General features: G+C 38.6%; 1 protein-coding gene across 2 annotated transcripts in view; it reads right to left on the bottom strand.

The window, feature by feature from the left end:
- LOC121960482 (uncharacterized) overlaps positions 1 to 20592 on the bottom strand; it is a 111586-nt gene that overhangs the window by 60272 nt on the left and 30722 nt on the right. Inside the window, exon 4 of one of the 2 annotated variants that reach the window (XM_088071802.1) lies at positions 9549 to 9602. The exons of the other annotated variant lie outside the window; for it this stretch is intronic. Within the exon in view, the coding sequence (XP_087927928.1) occupies positions 9549 to 9602 (54 nt within the window). The remainder of the gene's footprint in view (positions 1 to 9548; positions 9603 to 20592) is intronic. 2 annotated transcript variants of the gene reach the window in all.

The raw sequence follows: 20592 nt of genomic DNA, 5'->3' as shown, positions 1-20592 counted from the left end.
TGTGTTTAGGGGAGGTGTCCAAAGGAAAAGGTAACCCTCAAATGTGATTAGTCCAGGTTGACAAATAGTCTATGCTCTACTGTAAACTACACATAAAAATGTTCCTATCACAACAGTGTTATTTTCACTGTTAATAAAAGGTAAGATGAAAAATGTTCATCAAAGACTTTTGTTTCCAAAGATGAGGAGTTGACGAGCTAAAAATAGATCTTTGATTATAAAAATCTTGACAAAGTGCAAGTTTCATTTTTGCCGTCAAGACAAGATGGGACCAAAATGTTAGTGGTGGACTACTGGACATTCAAAATGAAAAAAGAGGAGAACAGAATGGTAAATTATTATATGAGACGCATCAAAAACATGATTTTAACAAGGAAGCTGAGAACAGCAATGCTTGCAATTATTTTCTAATGCTGTATGAACAGTATGAGATCTGAGTGCCGACAGGCTGACAAACTCCATTAAATAGTCAGTGCCAGGATGTTTCTAGCCTGCAAAACACTCACACAGGAACAGCTTCAGCAATAAGCATGAGTTGTGAAATTCATCAGTAAATAAGCAGCTGTGTGAGTCTTACTGCGGGTGCTATTAGATGGACTTGTGGGATGTTTTAGCTGCTGCAGCGGCTGTTAGCAGCTAGCTCTGCTTGTCAGCCGATGAACAGCTTCTCAACCGACATCGATAAGTCAGAGTTTACATTGAACTTGAGTACGAATTCTAGTTGTCTAGTTGTTTCAAATCAGTTATATGTGGTCTCTAATATTTTAAGGCCATAATAGAATATTTGAGATTGTCAAATGATGATCAGTTAGTGTATGCTCTTGAATCACACAATCTGTCACCTTACTTCCAATTTCCACATTCTCACTTTCCAACAAACCTGAATTATCTCAACTGGATTAGTTTAAAAGGAAAAAGCATTTTGATTGCAAGTAATCAAAAGTCGACTAAAATGTGACGGCTACAACTGGAATAAAGCATTTTGAGTTGTCCTCCACGAAAACTAGACCAACATAATGAGGGATAAAAAAATGGGAAAAAAATGATTAAATCCAAAATAGCTGCCAAAATTAACACCTTATCTCAAGAGTAAAGATAGGAGTCGGAGTCATGGCATTCCTTACCAATCCCATCCTCTCCGATTCTACATTTAAAACAGCTGTCTTTCGTTGTTTTTCAATCATGCCTACAGTGGAGAAAAGCACAAAGTGGGTTCAACACTTTTATAAAGGTGTGTTGTGTGCTAACTTTGAGTTTAGTTGTTTCAGAGAGAAATTCAGTCAATTAGTAAATGTGTGATTTGGGGTTTAAGGAGATCCCCTCCAAGAATCCAAAGTTAAGCAAGCACAGACAGTGTACCTGAGTGTGCAGGTAATAACCTCATTAGTAATGAATTGAAAATTGTTCCTTAACACTTAGCACTCTACACTTCAGCACACCTTATGTTAGCCAATTACAGACAACTCGGTTCCTTCTCAAAGAGGGAAAATGAGAACTTGTAGCAGCAGGCTGGATTGTTAGAAAATGTTAATGACATGTATAAACCTGCCAGATTTGCTCAGAGTTTGGCAAAAAGACAGAAATTTAACAAAAAAAAGGATGCTTTTCTGTTGCAGAAATGCTCTCTTCCCTTGAGACTCCCAGCAAAACTTGTATTGTTTACACAAAAATACAAAAACAAACTAGCCAAAAAGACAAAGTTCTCCCACTACTGATTTACGTTACACTTTCTTACAATTTGTAAGCAATAATATACTAAACTATCTGTGTACAGTCTGTGAGGTCAACAGGTAAAGACCACATCACAATAAAGGCCTTTCAGATTCCTCCAATTCAATCATCTTTGTATACATGGGTGATGACAGACTTCTAGACAGTGTTTAAAACTCCAGACAAGATGACTGAAGGAAATTCTAAATAATTAAATGCAACAACACAGAAATGTTAAAAAAATAAAGTATATACATATGGCATAGTAGCTGTGGAGTAATTGTGTTTGAGATTAAGGTTTTTTTTTTGTTGTGTAGGACAAAAGGGGGAAAGAAATATGAACTTGATCAACACTATCAGCAAACTCATAAGGGCAGAGGAAGCAGTAGAAATTGGTATCATAATAAAAAAATAAGTCAAAGCCTGTGGACTCATATTCAAACCTGATTGCTTTCCATCAATATTTATGGCCAGTCGGAGCATATCGGGTCATATATTGAGAATCTCAACAAACATACATTGTAATAGGGTGAAACAAGAGGGAACATCCTACAATGGATAATAGCTTCCTCATGGCAACAGTCCAGAAACCATACTGGTAGTGACCACTAACATTCAGCTACAAGTTAACAATGCAGTGAGAGAAAAGACACGTTTTGTAGTTAAGTTGTGGTGTTTGTTTACTTGTTATCGCTTGTTTTATCACTTCTTACAAGTCCAGCAATATGACATTTTCGTTGTGTTTATTGCTCATTCAGCCTTGGAAAACTCACTTTGCCATTTGAAATCTCCATCATAAATATTCCAAATGTTCCCTGCTCGGTCTGTGCAAAAATATACGAAGATGCACACACTGACCTTCAGTGCTCGGTAAACTGCTTTTGGAACACTTTGAAGTTATGAGATTTCCTCTGATGGGCTCAAAGAGCATGTTAATATTGTGTGGCATAATGTTAGAATCAACATAATCTGAATAAAAAAAGGTGACCTTGCCACCAAACTATATGTGTGGGTAATTTTAAATCAGTTTTATTAGAAGAATATCATTGTTTGGTTGCAACAGCAATGTCTACTACTGCTAGACATGAAATGAATGTCACTGAATAACAAAGTTTTGGTATCACAAATAAACAATAACATAAACAAACAAAAAATGCTATCCTTTATCAAGAAACTGGTTCATAAAAGTAAGTTTGAAATGCCTCAGAAAAGTATGACCATACAAGGTGGACATGTTAAACACCCAGCCATACATATATTTATTGCAATACAGAAAACATTCTATTTACAAGACTGAGTCTGCAGGCATACTAGCAGCTATGTAAAGCTGAACCAAGGCGATGCTAACATCAACATCAGAGGTATCACACTTTGTTGTCCGTCATTTTGATGGGAAACGGTCATAACATTAAAATGAAACATGGAGCTTTGGTAATGTTAGTAATCAACATTGAATGTTTGACGCTTTGGTTATGGAGGTGCTGCTGAACATGTTTTCTCTAATACTCTACTATTTAAAATGCGTGAAATTTTATTACATTGTAAAACTGCACTTCATTCCGGCCGTCTTGTCCTGCTCTTCCTCTGTTTATCACACTGACACTGTTGCTGTGGTGCACACTCCGAGCCAGGGACAGTTTGTGAGACTGCCCTCACACACACACGATGACAGGGCTTTCTGTTAGCAACACAAAGCTAACATTACCGAACACTTATTAATGACTTTAGCGTGACAAATCCAGTCTTTTCCATGTCCTTGTGACTTTGCCTGGACCATATTACAGCCCGGTTTGGTATGTTGGCCGCTGCAGCTGTGTTAGTTAACTGGGCAAACACTGAACTGACCAGCTTTACTTTTTTCCCCTCGTTAATGAACACCTTAACAATTATCTGGTTTTTAAAGAAACTACAGACACTCAGCTGCAGTGACATTATGCAACAGTATGTAGCTATAAAGCTAACCAATGCAACAGCTAAAGCAAAGAGGTAACCTATTTGACTAAAGATAGCTAGACAACAAGGTCATGTATGGAAGATCAAAGATGAGACAAGAAAACAGCTAATTAATATGCAAACAACCCACCAACTGGACAGGGGTGTAAATTATTTGAAGGCAATAGGTCGCCCTAAGTGTTCTAATCTATTAAAATGATTAATGACCTTCAGTTTTTTTTTCCGTTACTGTTCAAAGAAAATCAGTCAGTGATGGAAAATATTCGATTAAAGCAACCTCCGGTCAGCAAATGACAATGAAAATTTCATAAGATTTGCAGCTACAGTAAAATACTGAACAAATAAAAAATGTGACCTGATGATGGCTCTGGATGTAGACTTAGAGAATCAAAAAATTCAATACAAATTATCCCGAGGGGAACATCTCTGTACCAGTGTTCATGACAGCCAGTGGCTGAAACATTTCAGACCACAAATGCCAACCTCATGGCAGAGCTAAAAATAGCACCCTGTTATATGTTCTACAGTGTATTCATTCTGTCTGTATAGTCTTAATTACCACAATCTTTAGTATTTTATAGAACAATTGTTGCTTATCTTCCTACTGATATCGGATTCTTGTGACAAATAAAGACTTTCTTCTCAAAACTTTTTTGCTCATCCATTTTTGAAACCACATATCCAGTTCAGGGTCAAGGGTGTCTGGCGTCATTCCCAGCTTAAAATTTGCAAAGTACACCTTGGACACGTTGCCAGTATATCACAGGATTAATACAGAACAAACAAGAAACAACTCCCTTTTAGAAATGTAGTGCTTCTATTTCACTTGACATGCATGTTTTTAGACTAAGGGGTTTCATTTGGAACAAACAAACATGTCACCCTACTTTAAACCACTGTAACTCAAAATATACTCTTATGCTGAGCCCCGTGTTAACATACACATATGTGTTGTAAATTCAACAATCTAATCTCCACACATCAATTTATGCATGAAAAAATAAATTCATATCAAGACTGTAACTGTAACTACCTGTTTGTCTGCATTTACATCAAAGGCTGGACATTTAAAATCCCATCTTGAACAGGGATCCATATTTTGTGCACAGATATACTTGTCATAGTGTCATACATCACAGGAAACATGCTAGCTTGCAATAGTCCAGCTCTAGCCTGGAGCCAAGCCGCTGGGTTGACAAATGAGAAAGTAAAGAGTTTGAATGTGCAGATGAATGATCCTGATGATTGCCCAGGACTGTAGTAAAACACTATGTCAACTCTAATGTTGTTACAATTTCACTGGTCTGCCAAGTGAGATGCTCCTTGGCTTGTCTGAGTGCTCAGATTTCATTTCAAAAGAAACAGCTGGATGCTGGTTTAATTTGTTCGAGTCAACAAAAGTTCTGGGCGAGCGAAGTCCCCACATGCAGTGATTTTTAACAAAACTGTTGGAAGGTGAAAAAGTAAAAGCATTGTCCTAATGCAGGTTAAAATACCATTTCCATGGAAACAACACTTACTATTCAAAGATATACTTGAGGGCTGAATTTTAAGGCACAGGTTGTATCTGTATGTGCGTTTTGTACAGAAATATGTGGCTGTTTTGCTGTAGGTGGAGGAAACAGCATGCTTATATTTAGGTTCCTCAGTCATCACTTGAACAATTTGAATGCTTTTTAAATTATACGTTTTAGAAGGAACAAATAAAGCACCTGTAATATCTGGGTGCTTGTGTGCATTGGTGTCTTTGTGTGAGGTTTGTTTTGCAGTTATTACCCTGTCATGACTTTAAGCACCATCATCCATCAGGATGAAATTTCAAGACAGTTTCCAGGCTGATTCAGGTTGTCCTGTGATTTATATGTGATTAAAGTGACAAACCAAAGCTGGCACGGAGTACAATAACACAACAAATTCATACTTAATTCCCTAATTGCTTCATGTTATTTGTTTTGGGGCATTTCTCTTGGTCATGTTGATGCTGAAATCCCACACAGCACTTTTCAATGCACAATGCCACACAGAGATCACTATTGTTCTGTCAAACTGTTAACTCTGTCAGGCTTTGAATTGAGGCAATATGGCTTTTCAGCATCCCCTGAGGTTTGATTTTATCCCAAATATCACTTCCACTCCACTCCGAATGTCAGTTGTTATAGGAGTATTGAGGAATTTCACTTTTTGTTAGTTTAAATCCTACTTCTTTTCTACATTTAATCCCAAGTGTGCTTGTGGTTCGAGCCTTTCATATAGATTTTAAACTGAGCAACTAAAAAAGGTCTTTATGGAGGCAGCCTATGGTGGGAAGCCAACTTGGTTCCCATTCGTAGAAAGCTTTTGAAGCGCAAAGAGAGGCTCCCTTGAAACAGCTGGGGTTGTTGAGTTGAGCGTTCGTAGAGGCCTGTGCCTGAGGCCATTCCTCTGAAAGGCTCTCATCTCAGGCTTCCAGAGAGAGAGGGGCTGACGGAAAGCTTCCAGGTGACAACTGTAGGGGAGATGGCAAAGAGAGAGAGAGACAGAGAGACCTAGAGTCTCACCCACTGAGACGTCTCCCTCCATACTTCCCTTTACTATTTATTTATTTTCCTCATCCTGTGGAAGGGGATGACTTTCACATTCAGTATGTAAAATACTGCTGCACTATATTCACAATTATAAATATAAAGGTAGAAGTAGTCTTGAATTATGACGTTCAATATTAAATTGCATTAGATGTAACAAATTTTCATGTACTGTGTCAATCCTGTGTCCTAAAAAGCAATTACATTTGTATACTATTTGTAAACTATATTTGTAGGCTACATTTGTTTACTAAATTGAATTCATAAACACTTTGTGGTGACAACTTAAATGCTGCCTGGACTACTCAGTTCAGTTCTGTCTGAATCAATGAAACACTACATTTAGGTGGATGGGGTGGTTGGTGGACATTCAAAGTGCAGGTCTGTGACCCAAGAATCCTTGGTTTTGCATCTAGAGTCCTGTATTACCACTTTTCCACCAACAAAGAACAGGCTCTGTTCCAGATCCTGCATCTAGCTTTGAACTATTCAGAGCATTTCGACCATAAATAAATTGGTTCTGAGTTCGAAGAGTTGGTTCCCATTTGGAACAAAAAATGGCAGGTTTTTCTTGACCTGGGAAGCAAACCGTGACAACAATAGCTGGTTTGTGTCACATTCTACTGGTCTGAATGAGAGGATGGAAAAGTCAAGTGAGATATTGTCAGTCATCAAAACTGGTGGAAATACAAGCTGGTTTGCTAGGCATTACAAAGGTTCCAAGAGTCCTGAACGTAACTGCTTCACACTGATCACAAGTGGACAGTGCTAAATACAAGTGTAAACAACCACCAAGATGCATTGTGATCCAATCACTCAGAACACATGGTCTGGGATGCATTTAACCACATATCTTTAGTTATGTTATTGGTAATGCGTCCTGATGCGTCCCTGACCAGGACTACGTCATCCACATATGACGTGGTGGTTGTTTTGGTAAAAGCATGCTAATTCACTGTAACTTGCCCATTTTACAACAAGTTGGAAAAAGAGTTTTGTGAAAATCCATTGTTTCACCCTACGGAAGAAGACAGTTTAGAATTTGCTAACAACAACATCTCCAGCTGTACCGACACAACAGCTAACATGGCTATTGAGCATGCTAGCAAGCAGCTAATGAAACAGTGGATTTAATAACCATGCGCCATTGATCTTCTACCCTGTGATGTAGGCAGTAAGGAAATCTGAACACATGATCAGCTGGAGATGCACGATGAGCACAAGTGTGAACAGAGATGTGTCTCCGCTGTCCACTGGTGTTAGGATCACTGAACACATGAATACCAGGTATAAACAGGCTCAAAAGTACTTTGGTTCAGGAAAGATTGTAGTTTCCGTTAAATGTTACTGAAAAACGTAAAATTAAAATTATGATGGAGTCACAATGAGAGGATAGTGCATTGCAAGACTGCCTATTTTAGAAAAAAATACATATGGCTTTCCCATATATTTATTTATTTTTGTTGTCCACCACGATCAAAACATCTGCCACCATGAACTGCACTCTAAGTGCGAACTACGCCTGTACTGCATTAAGGGACCCGCAAAACATCTGAATTTAGAGAAGAGAGTGGACACAAAACAATAAAAAACAGGAAAAAAAACTGGAAAATGCAAAGAGTACTACGATGATTTTGTACTACACCATAACTTATATTTGAGGATGACGATGAGTGTTTTTATGAGACATCACTCATTACACTGCCACCATCTGCTGAATAGGCAGCTTTAGCCCACAGTGTAAGACATTTACATCACATGAAGCACTACGATAGTCCTCAACAAAACATACATTTGGCTCACATTAAACATACCATCCAGTCAATAAATAGATTACAGCCTTTAAAATCTGCATTTCTTTAGATGTAAAGTTAAGCATCCCTGACTAACATCTTTCTTTCTGGTTACATACAGTGGCAACACAACAAAGAAGAAGGCATTTGATAACGTTTTTTTCAAAGATTATATCTGACAGCTACAGCTCCAGAAGCAAGCGGCCAAAAAGTCAGAGCTGTTTGCTATATGTGTGGCAATGCAGTGAAACTGCCCATGCAGCTCCACCAATATTCAAACACTAACTGTACCTTCTTGTCACTACAACCACAAGACAGCAGGTCTTGCTTGCTTTCCCACCATTGCAACATCCTGAATCACACCATAACTAAAAGTACAAGCTGTAATAGTAGCATACAGAGTATGTGTAAAAAATGTTGTTCTCTCAGTAGTCTGACAGCTGTGTCTCACAGTCTGACCTATTTCTTGTAGGTTTAGGCACACCTTTTCATTTTTGAAGATTCACACCTCCATGTTCAGGTTTGACTGCTCCGTATTTACATTTCCATGTCTCTTATGATCCTGTTTTCTACTTAATTTGAGATGCACGAAGACTGTGTTAGTACATGTGGTATTTTATCGAATGTCTGAATGGATAAAATGCTTTATCAGAACAGAGTGATTATGTCAACCTTAAAAAACACAGATACAAACAAAAGATGCTTTATGAAAAGACCTGTACTCTCTATCGTGTCCACAGCGAAATATCCTCTATGCATGTTGCACAAATTGTGCAGCATCAGTGGCTGGGCCCCCATTAAAGTGAACATCCATGAACCATTAGGGCAAAACTATGTTATTAATTAATATAGTTCTGCTCCGTGTAGCAGCAGAATGTAGACATCATTACTTTAAAAGGTGAGACAACATGTAACATCATGTCCAGAGGTGACATACACCACTGCTAAAAGATTAGGCATTGTAATGCTCCTCTCTTGAGGTATGGCCATGCAAAGATGTGTGTTTTTCATTAACAAAACAGGGTGCAATCTCTCACAGATTAATCAGGGAGGAGATGATGCATTCCAAGGTTACCTGCCCCGCCACTGTCAACAAACATAACAAGCAATCCCCTTCCAGCAGCCCTCACTTTACTTGTGCACGCTTCTTTTTCTGTGAACACTTGTTGTACTATATGGCAGTCACATCTGCACACAGCTGTCTTGTGTCTCCTGCTCATTAAACTGCTTTCTTTTGGTTAGCTAATAAACAGGATGGATATTTAAAACTAATCCTACATCCAGAAACTGTAATTTACATAATGCAAAGGACAGCGTGGGTGGAGGGCAATCTGCTATCTACCTGGCTGTGGAAGATGTGTTGCTGTTGTTGTCTGAAATGGCATACAGCATTTCTATTCATGCATCTTGGGCGTGCATCCTCTGGGTGCTACAGTTTTCTCAGGTTGAACTGGAGACTGTGAATTACTCCTAGGTGTGGATGTGAGTGGGAATGCGAATGTTCGTGTTAGACTTGTGATGAACTGCTGACCTGTCCAGGGTGTTTCCCTTCCTTCCATTCCTTGCATGCTGGGGCAGGCTGACCCTGAAAGGAATAAGTGGGTGTTAAAAAATGGATGGATGTACTGAAAATGCAGTGTGGACGACAAGTGTGTAGACAGATGTCTGTCTGTACTTCTGTCTGGTTGTCTGCTCCACACAGAATAGACAAGGAAACCTTGAGTTAACATTCTGATATGTTTTTGTAGTCTGCACAAAATCACACAACATGGATTTGCTGCCGTTTTGCCTCATGCTGAACCTCCATCAATTACGTTATGTGAGCAGAAAATAAACCTTCTTGCTTCAAGTAAAAATTCAGTTGAAACATAAATCAAAAATGAAGAAAGGGCTTGCCGCAAACCAAAAGATCTCAGCTCTGGACCAACTTAGAAGTGCTTGGTATTTATCTAAATTCACTGCTCCTCCACTTGCATTCTCTACAAGTGGAAGGCCAAGCAACGTTTTTCATATATGCTTCAATCAGCTTCCTTGGTTTACTGCATTTTACCAGCACCATTATGGATTATACTGCTGTGCAGAAAACTTGACCTCCAACCTCCAGTGTCTTGTCTTTAATAAAAAAAAAGGAGAAAAAAAAAGGCTGTTAAATCAGAATGAACCAACAAGGAGCAAAGGATACAGAGAATTCAACACTTTGCATATAATCTCTACGATGATATGACTGCTTAAGAATTTAATATAACTATTGATTTGTGTTACTGTATATAACATGAACAGCCACACACAAAGCTCATCCTTTTAATGCTTACTCAAGTCGTACTCTGGCTGCATTCCAACACACAGTAAATTCTGCTGCTGTCAGTGACTGTCTATAGGGGCAGATCTTTAAGCTGTGAGAATGCGAAGAATGCGGTTGGGAAGGATCCATAGTTTCCATTAAGAGTAATTTCTTGTCTGATCATTTGCTGAGTAAACATGCAATCCTTCCAAGTAACCCATTATGAAGAAAGACAATGCCAAACTGTGTAAAATCAATTCATCAAAATAGGTAAATGTAAAGCAAGTTAGTTTTGCTGGCAACAAAGATGCATAGTATGGCTTTTATTATTAAAAATGCTTAGCAATATTTCTAGTAATACTGTTCAATTTTGTTTTAGTGGACTACTGTAAGATATTCACAATGACGGAGGGACATATAGGAGGCCAGTTCATTACTGTAATTAGGGCACAGCAGGTCATCAGCTTTTTTTCTCGTGTGTTCTAAAAACAGGCATCTAAAAAACTGTAAAATGCATATCGTCATCACACTGCATCCCACATGTACATTAATGAAGTTATAAAAATTATGAAAAAGATAAGCTGATGTATTGTATTAGTGTTTTTATTTATCTTTTTGTTGAAACGTCGTCAAACAGGAGCTTTGAAGTAAAAAGCTGTATTCATTACTCTTTATTTGTATTCATTCATAGGTGGCACCTACTTTGACTTTATGGTAGTGTAAAATGTTACTGATAACTTTATGTGTTCAAGAATGCATAGAACCTAACTGCTTTGTTGGGACAGATCACATCAACCCTTTTATTTGTACAGTGATTTGGTTGGCAAATGAAGGTTGGTAGGAAGAAAACAGTTCCTACATCAAACTGCTCACAACAAGGTCTGTGGATTATCTTGAGTAACAGAGTCATGATTTTAGGAAAGAGACATTGCTGTTGAGGTTTTCAAATGTATTTTTTTGGTATTTTAAGCACCACAAGCACCATCTGGTTCCACTGTATTGGAGAGAGGGCACATATCTCTACGGCCGATACCTCCAACACTTGGCAAATCACTCCAAAACAATCTAGATTGATAAACAACACTACAGGCAAGAGGATAAATATTTATTTTTGAGTTTGGGGTGAGCCAACCTTTTAAGCAGGGACATTTCTAGAGATGGTGGAAAACCAAGGGTTTTTCCCAGAAGTCTTTGAATGAGTCTGGAGTCACACTTCAATTGACAAATATTGCAAAATCAATGTGTGCTTAAAAAATAACTATTCTTAGCAGCAGTACGTGAGTAAATGTAGCTTCCCCTCGCTGTGTTTACTTTATTTGCTTCATTTTAGTGGCCTGAGTGTCTTGGCATGAAAGCTGGTCACTGGAAATCCTAATGGCCGGCCATCCAGTGTTAGGGCAGAGCTAAGAGACTACATAGGAGAGGAACATGCGGACATGAAGATTGCCCCTGGCGCCACCTATTGTTTTAGGTACATAAAGATCAACATGCAAACTGCTGATTCAAACTGGAGACAATAATTAATTCCTTCTCATCATTAAGTAAGAGCCATTAATTTTAATACAAACTACAATGTTAACTATATTTGCAGAATTTGAGACATGTGGTACTCTCTGGATAGGTACACTCCTGTTCAGTTACATGTAATGACGCAAGTTGTTTTGCCAAAACAAAAGAATACGTAGTACTTTAGTGTTTAAACAAAGTGTTGTAACACAGATGGACCTAATATGACTCCAAGTTAAATCTTAAAATTAAAAATAATTCTTCACCAAACCCTTTGGTGGTAGATTTGAGTGTCTGGTGTTTCAACCATAACCGATGTATTTCTCGTTTCCTTTGATGCTGGTCTTACCCTTTCGAGCACCGCTCAGCTGGCACACTGTGCACAAAGTTTTGATGCAACTTCATTCTTCAGCGAGAAACCATTTGATGTTTTCATTATTCAGGTAGTAAATGGTCTCAGGAGCTGCATTAGGAATCTCCTGTAAGTGCTGACTTCTCATTGACATAGAACAGAATAGTGTGGACCTTATCCACCTTTTGCCACAGATACAGTATACTTGTCTTCTTGTTGGAAACAGTGTATACGATAGCTCAGCTCACTGTCAGTTTACCACTGGTCAGAAAACCAATACATGCGTTCTCTTCACTTTCAAAAGTGTATTACTCAGTTATGATATTATATCTCTAAAAACTCCCGTCTACATATCGCCCACATTTTCCCCTTACAGCTTTTTACAAAAATGAGCCTTAGTATGACGGGATATCAGTTCCTCATATATCAGGATTATAGGAGCTCGGACTTCTGATGAGTGTGTGAATGTGAGTCTTTTATTTTTACACAGCATTAATGATCATGAAGATATTATAAGTTATTTTGATTAGCAGAATGCGTGTGTGTGTGTGTGTGTGTGTGTGTGTGTGTGTGTTGTTCTTCTGTCAACATTATAAGTCTATGTCATCTGCCCATGGGGATCTAAGTGTAGATTTAACCTATTTTCAAGAAGGGCAACAGTGGGATGGACAGATGTAGAAACATAATGCCTCTGGCCACAGCGATCGCCAGTGCAGAGGCAGAGGTTGACCACATCTAAGCAGGAAAAATTGGGCTAAATTATTTGTGTTGAACTGTACTTATTTAGCAAATATTTAAAACCTCATTTATAATCCCAAAATGTAAACACTGGTTATTTTGATGTCACTACCAAAGGATTTTGCAGCCAATTACACAGTAACACTGTGTGTGTGTGTGTGTGTGTGTGTGTGTGTGTGTGTGTGTGTGTGTGTGTGTGTGTGTGTGTGTGTGAGTGCGCGAGTGCGTGTGTGCAAATATGTGCTCACATAGTTTCACAGAGCTACCAAAATTGATTGTCACCTTCGACAAAGAGCCCCTGACTACAATGAAAGCATGACAAGGCGTGATTTATTTACATAAAAATAAACTGCCAACTGACTCAAAAAGAGTTATGCACCAAACTGTAGAATTCTTAAAACACATCTCCCTTCTTACAACACAGCTGAATTATAAAGTTGTGGTTGGTTACTACCATTAATGTCATAGCTGATTGGTTGCCAGCTATTTGGTCTAATGGCTGCATGACATGCTTTATACCCGTTAATTATAGTTAGATTATTGCCTGCCTCGGCTGTGCTGGAGAAAGCCAGGGGTGTGGACGAGCGCTGTCAGCTCTTTCTGCCCCAACTATCTGAATCGCAGCTTCATTGGTTGTTAAGTGAAACATATGGAATGCCTCTCCCCGTCCATGCATTTCTCCCAGAAGAATAATCAAGCTATTCTCGGGGGCTCAAGATTGTGGCTGCCCACTGTCATAAATTGTGCAGCCTGTTCTTGTCTCTGCTAAAAGTAAGTAAAATAAAATAAAAGGCAGGGCTTTCCGTGGCTTGCTACAACACACAACAACATGGGTGATTATGATAATTTGACACAAAGTGAAACAATACTTTGATGGTCTGTTAAACACTAAGTATTAAACCTTAATCACAGGACTATTAAGTTCATATACTAGATTATTCTGATTACAAGCACTGCACAACATCCATGAATATTAGAAAATAAAGTTTTTATGTGTTTAATCATTCAGAATCTTCCTGTGAGACAATAAAATCCAGATGAATAGGCTGTATTTCCATTTCATAGACACGGTATTGCATCTAAACCTTGGTGGAGACAAGGTGTGAAGCAAGATGTGACACTCCCAGTGCCCAGCGCACCTGCAAAATGCCGGCAGAGGCCTTGTACGTATTCAAGGTTGATTCTCCTCCTTGGGGACCATTAGTAACAACCTTTCAGAAGTACTGATTGGAAGGAGAGGCGCTCTGCATATAAACAGGAACTAGCATCCCCAGAGGTTGGCTGTCTGGTCGAAAAGGTGTAAAGAGGAGCTGACGAAGGGAAGTGGGGTGAAATGAGTGAAAGGGGAGGGAAGACAAAAAAAAAGGGAAAAAGGAAAAAAAGACAGGGGGCAGTCAGAGAAGAGAGGTGATTAAGATGCATTTGAGATAAAAATAAGTTAAACGCGTTAGAAGAGGGTGGTGGTGAAGGAGGAGGCGGATAAGAAAGGTGGGGAATAGAAGGAATCAGTTAATGAAGGCTTTTAAGAGACAGGATCAAACCAGGGAGTTATGATAAACCAAATTGAGCAAATTACTAACATTTTGAATCTCCAAACTAACTAAATTTATTCTCATCACAATTTTCAATAACAAAAATGTCTAATTTCTTTGTAAGTAAACCAAAAATCTACTTTAGCAACAGACTACATCTGTCAAGTTGTGTTAAAAAAGAAACAGAATTACCTGTTCCAGGGGCACAAACATATGTATAGTGAAAAAGAAAGAACTGCCTTTGTCAGAAAAAAACATGCAACAGAGTAATGTCATTTAACCGAGTGATGAAGCAGAGCGGTTCTGACCTCCCTGAAGCCCTAAACCATTTGCTTTTGCCTGACATCCCAGTGCTCCCACTACAATCCTCCCTCCTTTAAAACAGTTTGGTCCATCTGTCAGTCAAAGAATATGTAAACCTATACAGACAGACCAGAATGAGGTTTAAACATACACTATTCATTTCGTATTTTCCCCCCAGAATTTCCTTTCATACATTTTTAAATATAAAATACTATTTATACTACGGCTTAGCTGAATCCCTGATAATTACTATTTACTGAGAAATGTGCATCCCTATTGCCCAATATAAATTATGTGCACCTATAAAGAGTGGCATTACGACCACGTATTGTCTGGACTGGTCCACAGACAGGCTGTGGTTTCATTTTGTGCGTATGCATTTGAATGCATGCTCATGCACGATGCATTGTTCTTTTTTGAGTTGCAGTTTATAAACACCTAAACAAATGTAATAGCTAGTTGTATTTCACTCTCACTTCAGTTACGAAGTCACAGAACACAGCACAAGTTGTGGCATAAAAGAAACAGTTGACTCTCATGACTTTTTTCATGTTTCCAAACAATAAGCATAGTTCTGCTTCACCCTCTTATCAAAGTGATAAACGTTTACGCTCACTTTGGCATGAGGGAGAACCAGGGCCCTTGTGCAAGGTATGATGTGCTATATGCTAAAATAAATAAATAGGAAAATATATAAATAAAGTAATAAATATCCTTCTTTGGATAAATGCAACAATGAGTTGTAATAAACAAAAACACTTTACACAACACTCACATACTTCAAGTATGTAAGTGTTGTGTGAAGACCCTCTAAAAGATTGCAAATGCAAAGTGAATGTAAATAATGAAGTGCATATTTAAGTGAAGATTTTCATTAAAGTATATACGTATTGGTGTTGAATGTATTCCAAGGTCAGTGAAGAAAGAGTTACAAGGTTCATGATATTTGCAGCCATTCTCAATTTCAACATTTTCCTCCTCCAGTACATCTGTATGCATAATTTTAATGAAGTGACAGGGGATATTTCTTTATATCGCTCCACCAACAGTAGCTGTTTGATCACTGTGCTTCCTGCCTCTCTCCACTGATTTAATGCTGCACCTTAAACACAACTCTGTACCATGTTTTTTTATAGTTCAAATAACACACTATTAGATGTCATAAGGTATGTTCAGCTGAAGTTTTCTATGGCACTGAAACGAGAAAGAGCAAAGAGCTGCAACACAGCCTTTAGCTCAGCAGTCAAAAAAAAAAAATATATAGAAATGTAACCTAATGAAGACATCCACAGCCAGAGACCAGCACTGCTGCGCTGTGTCACAGCAAACAGGTGAAATATCACCTCAGCAGGAGAAAAGTGAATCAAACAACACACACAGCAAACCTAAAGAAGAAAGAGTTTGGAGTGTATTGGTTCATCTATCAACACCATCTCTTTCTTCAAGGCAGAGCAGGCAGAAAAACCATCAGTCACATTTTTAAACAATAGTCTCTCCATCTTTGTCATCCGGTGCCAGCACAATGACTTTACTTCAAATGTCTAGAGAGAAATCTGTGGAGAGTGCTGGATTTTGGGGTCAATCTTAGAAAAATGGCTGGACAGGCTGTCTTGGAGGTTTTACTTCAAGAAACCGGTCCCTCAGTCCCCCCGCTGTGTGATGTTAAATTCTGAGAACTGAAAAATCTGTAACAGCCGGCACAAAGAGAACGTCAACATATTGATGGTGCAGTGGCTCGCTAGAAGGCATTGATTCCAAGAGTGTGAAGATTTCTATGTGAAAAGAGCCTTTTATAAAAGTGCCATGAGTCATCCAGGTTATCTCATTGCTTTCTGTCTGTGCAAACACTTCTGTCTGTCTGTGGCAGAGTGAGGGCACACACTACAGCCAACTCCTTTATGGTGTATTTAAAGAATACCCAGCTATTCCCACACACAGCCACCAACTTAATTTCAATTGAGACAGAAAATATGTAGTAACAGTATCCTGTCCCCCTCAGGAGTATGAACTTCTTTTGCATTCACCCTCTGCAGGTAAACAGTGATGGAAAACAGTAATGCATTCAGTAAAACCTATAATAGACTGCAGCCTTTACATCATCTCTCTGGAATTTGTCAGGCTACGTCAAATTATGCAAACACTGAATATTTTCCAAAACAGTCAATACTAGATTTGCTGGCAAATAAAGCACAATATAACCATGAGCCAGACAAAAAAATGTCAAACTGGGAGAGGAAAATAACTAAGTTTGAGAGAGGGGAACGACTAATCTTGTGGCTTCAGGCCCTGATCTGACTCTAAAGCAGATCCTCCATCTGAGAGTGTCATCCAAACTTTGCAAAAAGTTCTTGCAACAGAAAAAAACAACTGGTTCCGATCTTTGGTATTTAATCCCGATATTTACAGAACATATAGGTATAAAATGTGACCAGGGTTTTCTGCTCTTTAAGCTCTTTGCTCAAGAGGTAGAAAACCTACAACTACCAGAATGCACAGCGCCACACTGGACCAATACACGTTCCAGCTGGTGACTGAAGTAATGCAAGCTTGGCTATTTTGACAGGTAACAATATGGAGATTGACAGGTAACAAATTAACTCTACTTACAGTTAAATGGAAAGGTCTCTGAAAACATTTAAGGTGTGAAATATGCAGTAACTGAATCTTGGTTCATATTTGATTTATTTGCACTGCCTAATAGGAATGCAAGATTTTAAATGTTTTGCTGATATCCGATATGCAGATATATAACAACTAATTCGGCCGATAACCAATATATCCACATTTTTCCCCGCCAAATTTTAGTGAATATCAAGTCTCTTCAGTAGAGTAATTAACATGTTATTATGCATGCTCTTATTGTGATGGCCCACCAGCAGATAAAGACATGAAATATAATACTTTTCAGTGTAACTAATATTCACTCATTGTGCCAAACAATAAAAATACTTTAACTTAGGGGTGATATTTTCTACACGTTCACTTTGACAATATTTCATTTTAAAGCCAATATCTGCCGATACAGATGATGTACTGATTATCATACATCCCTACTGCCTACCAAAATGCAGGTGTACAATCTAACAGTAACTAACATGCAAAAAATGAAGAGCTTAAGACTGCCTTTGTTTTTATATTATTGATATTACCTATTATTTAACTTCCAATAATACTGTGTTGTGTACATTGCTGTACCCCTGTATATACCCTGTATATACTTGTATATTTTCAGCATAGCATAGCACACAGCATAGTGCATGTATTGTGATTAGATGTTTTTCTACATGAAAATCATGTCTGATGCAGTTTTATATTCATATAAGTCAGATCATGTGATCGGTATACATCCAGTCCTTACTCTCCACTTCTCAGGATCTGTGGATGAAACCTTGAAGCAGCTAAGGTCGCAAATTCTCCACAGGCACCAAGTTAAAAAGACACCCACTGCTCTCCCTCAGCCCCACTGGACAATGCAAGGGGGGCGGCTGACAGCCCAGAATTAATTGACATGCCTCCAAGAGGTTGTTCTCTAATAACATATTGATCCACCAGGCCTGATATGCAAAGCATCTGCCAGCGAGTGTCGCTGGCGAGGTGAGACAAATGCCCTCTGAATACCTTCGACCAAGCTGTGTTGATTAAAGGAGGTATTAGAGCCCATGATCACATAGAACCAGCGTGCCAGGTATTCCACATCGAACCATGTCAGAACCTGTCCTCATTAGCTCATAACACATTCCACAAGTACTAGAAGTTCTCACAGATTCACATTAAACCTTCATATGACTTCAGAGACAGAGTCAAGATCCCATTTGTTTGTTTTGACACTGCTCCTGACTCATAACAGGGCAAAATGTGAGCTTTACTGCAAGACATGTTACAAAAATCTGTCAAACTCTTTACATCCAAAAGCTGTAGAAGTCTGGGTGTCGGTTTAAAAACACAAACATTTAATCTGCTTAGATCACAAGGCAAACTAGAATTATAGCCTTGCAGTTGTATGCCTTCACAAACACTCACATTGCACTTACAGTTTACACCCATGTCTGTGAAAACATGGTTGATTCACACACATCTTGCTCCTGGCACCTCAGGTGCTCTAAACAATCAACACAGTTTCAAGAAGGACACCCAAGATTAGTTAAACAATTCATTATCAGACCAAATGTCGCCCCTTCTGTTCCTGAGTTATGACGGTGATTAATGGCCAGAAAAGTATTTTTGCAGAACATTATCATGTCACAGTAAAGTTGACCCTTGACCTATTGGATTTAAAATATCATCACTTTTTATCCTATTAGACATTTGTGTTAAATGTAGTCAAAATCAACGTATGAATTCTCAAGTTATGGCCAAAAACATTTTTTGTGAGGTCACAAAGACACCAAATTCTAATCAGTCCATTGTCGAGTCCAAGTGGACGTCTGTGCAAAATTTGAAGGAATTTCCTCAACAATATTTTGAGATATTGTTTTACAGAGAATGAGACTGATGCAAGGTTACAGTGATGCCAAATTTTAAGAAAATCACGGTTTTGGCGTTCAATATCTGCAGCCAGAGCAATTGCCAGTGCAGAGACATAAAAATACAACATTATTTTGTGTAAAAAATCATGAAGAAAGGTACAGGACCACTGAAGTGTGGACATTGTAATGTGTAAAGGTTAATTGGTAATTTGGGAAGGACAGGTTTCAGTCACTTTTGTGTTGGACTGGCTGTGGTCTCAGATTGGTGTGGCTTTGTGTGCACACTTGTGGCTAACAGAAAGGACGGAAAAATGTTCAGTGAAGCCAGGGATGAAACTGAACTCAGTGGTAATGGCATCAAATATTACCAAAAAGTGGTTAATGCAAGAAGTGCAGTGTTGTCCATTAAATTGGGTTGCATTAGATTACTTTTGTGTTACAGATTAAGCATGTATGTCCTTACAGATGAAATACAATTGCAGAACTTCAATATTTGCTCAAAAAGATCTGAATATAAACAGCATTTGTTTGGTTTTCTTGAGTTTGTTGTCTTCTTCGTGCTGCAGCCCAATAGTCCATGGAGAGGACTGGCCAGAGGAAGAAAAGCTGAAATACTGTAAGTGGTCCATGAAAACTAGTATTGACAGGGACATTCTTTACAAGTACAAGGTCCTCCGAAAAGGTCAGACAAGACACTCTACTTTCAATAAGACCGAGGTCACTGTGGGTGAGGGCACACTTAGGCGAAGAGATTGTAATGGTAAACTTGGCTGCCATGGAGTGCTCAGATTTACCCTCTCTAAATGTAGACACGATATGGCAAACTCAAACTGCAACCATGCGCAAATAAGCCAACGCTTGGATAGTAAACAAGGTGACTTATCAGAAATTCAATTCTATACGAGCTTGGAAATTCCCATAAGACAAGCATGTGCTTCAAAGAATGGGACAGTGATGCGGAGAAAGTACTGGGAGGTGTAGAAGACGATGCTGGATGCATCAAAAATGTTACTCCACACTAGCCTATATTTAGTGGCCAAAAAAATCTACATGACTGTACTGATTTCCAAAGCAGCTGCTTTCTGTGCTCGGAGAGACTGAAGCGTGTTGTCTACAGCTGTCTGAGTATAATTTGTATTTGGGGAGAAGACACAGAGGGATACCTAGAACTAGCATTTCATTTTTGTCTCCTCTGAATCTTCCAGTAAATAAACTAATACTGTTAAGTGACATTTATATATCATTCTTTGCAGAGGACTTCCTTGTGACCTTGACTGAGTCCAAGCCTATATTGATAAATAAAATATATAAATATATAAAAGAATACATTAAGTCAAAGTCACAGTACAACATTGAGAGAGCCACTCAGATATAGGGGTCTTAACACACTGTTAATT

This window comes from Plectropomus leopardus, chromosome 21, assembly GCF_026936395.1.
Source record: "Plectropomus leopardus strain MGB_pleo_1.0 chromosome 21, ASM2693639v1, whole genome shotgun sequence".
Taxonomy (NCBI): Eukaryota; Metazoa; Chordata; class Actinopteri; order Perciformes; family Serranidae; genus Plectropomus; species Plectropomus leopardus.
Note: the sequence above shows the minus strand (reverse complement) of the source record. Positions and strands in the feature narration are given on the sequence as shown.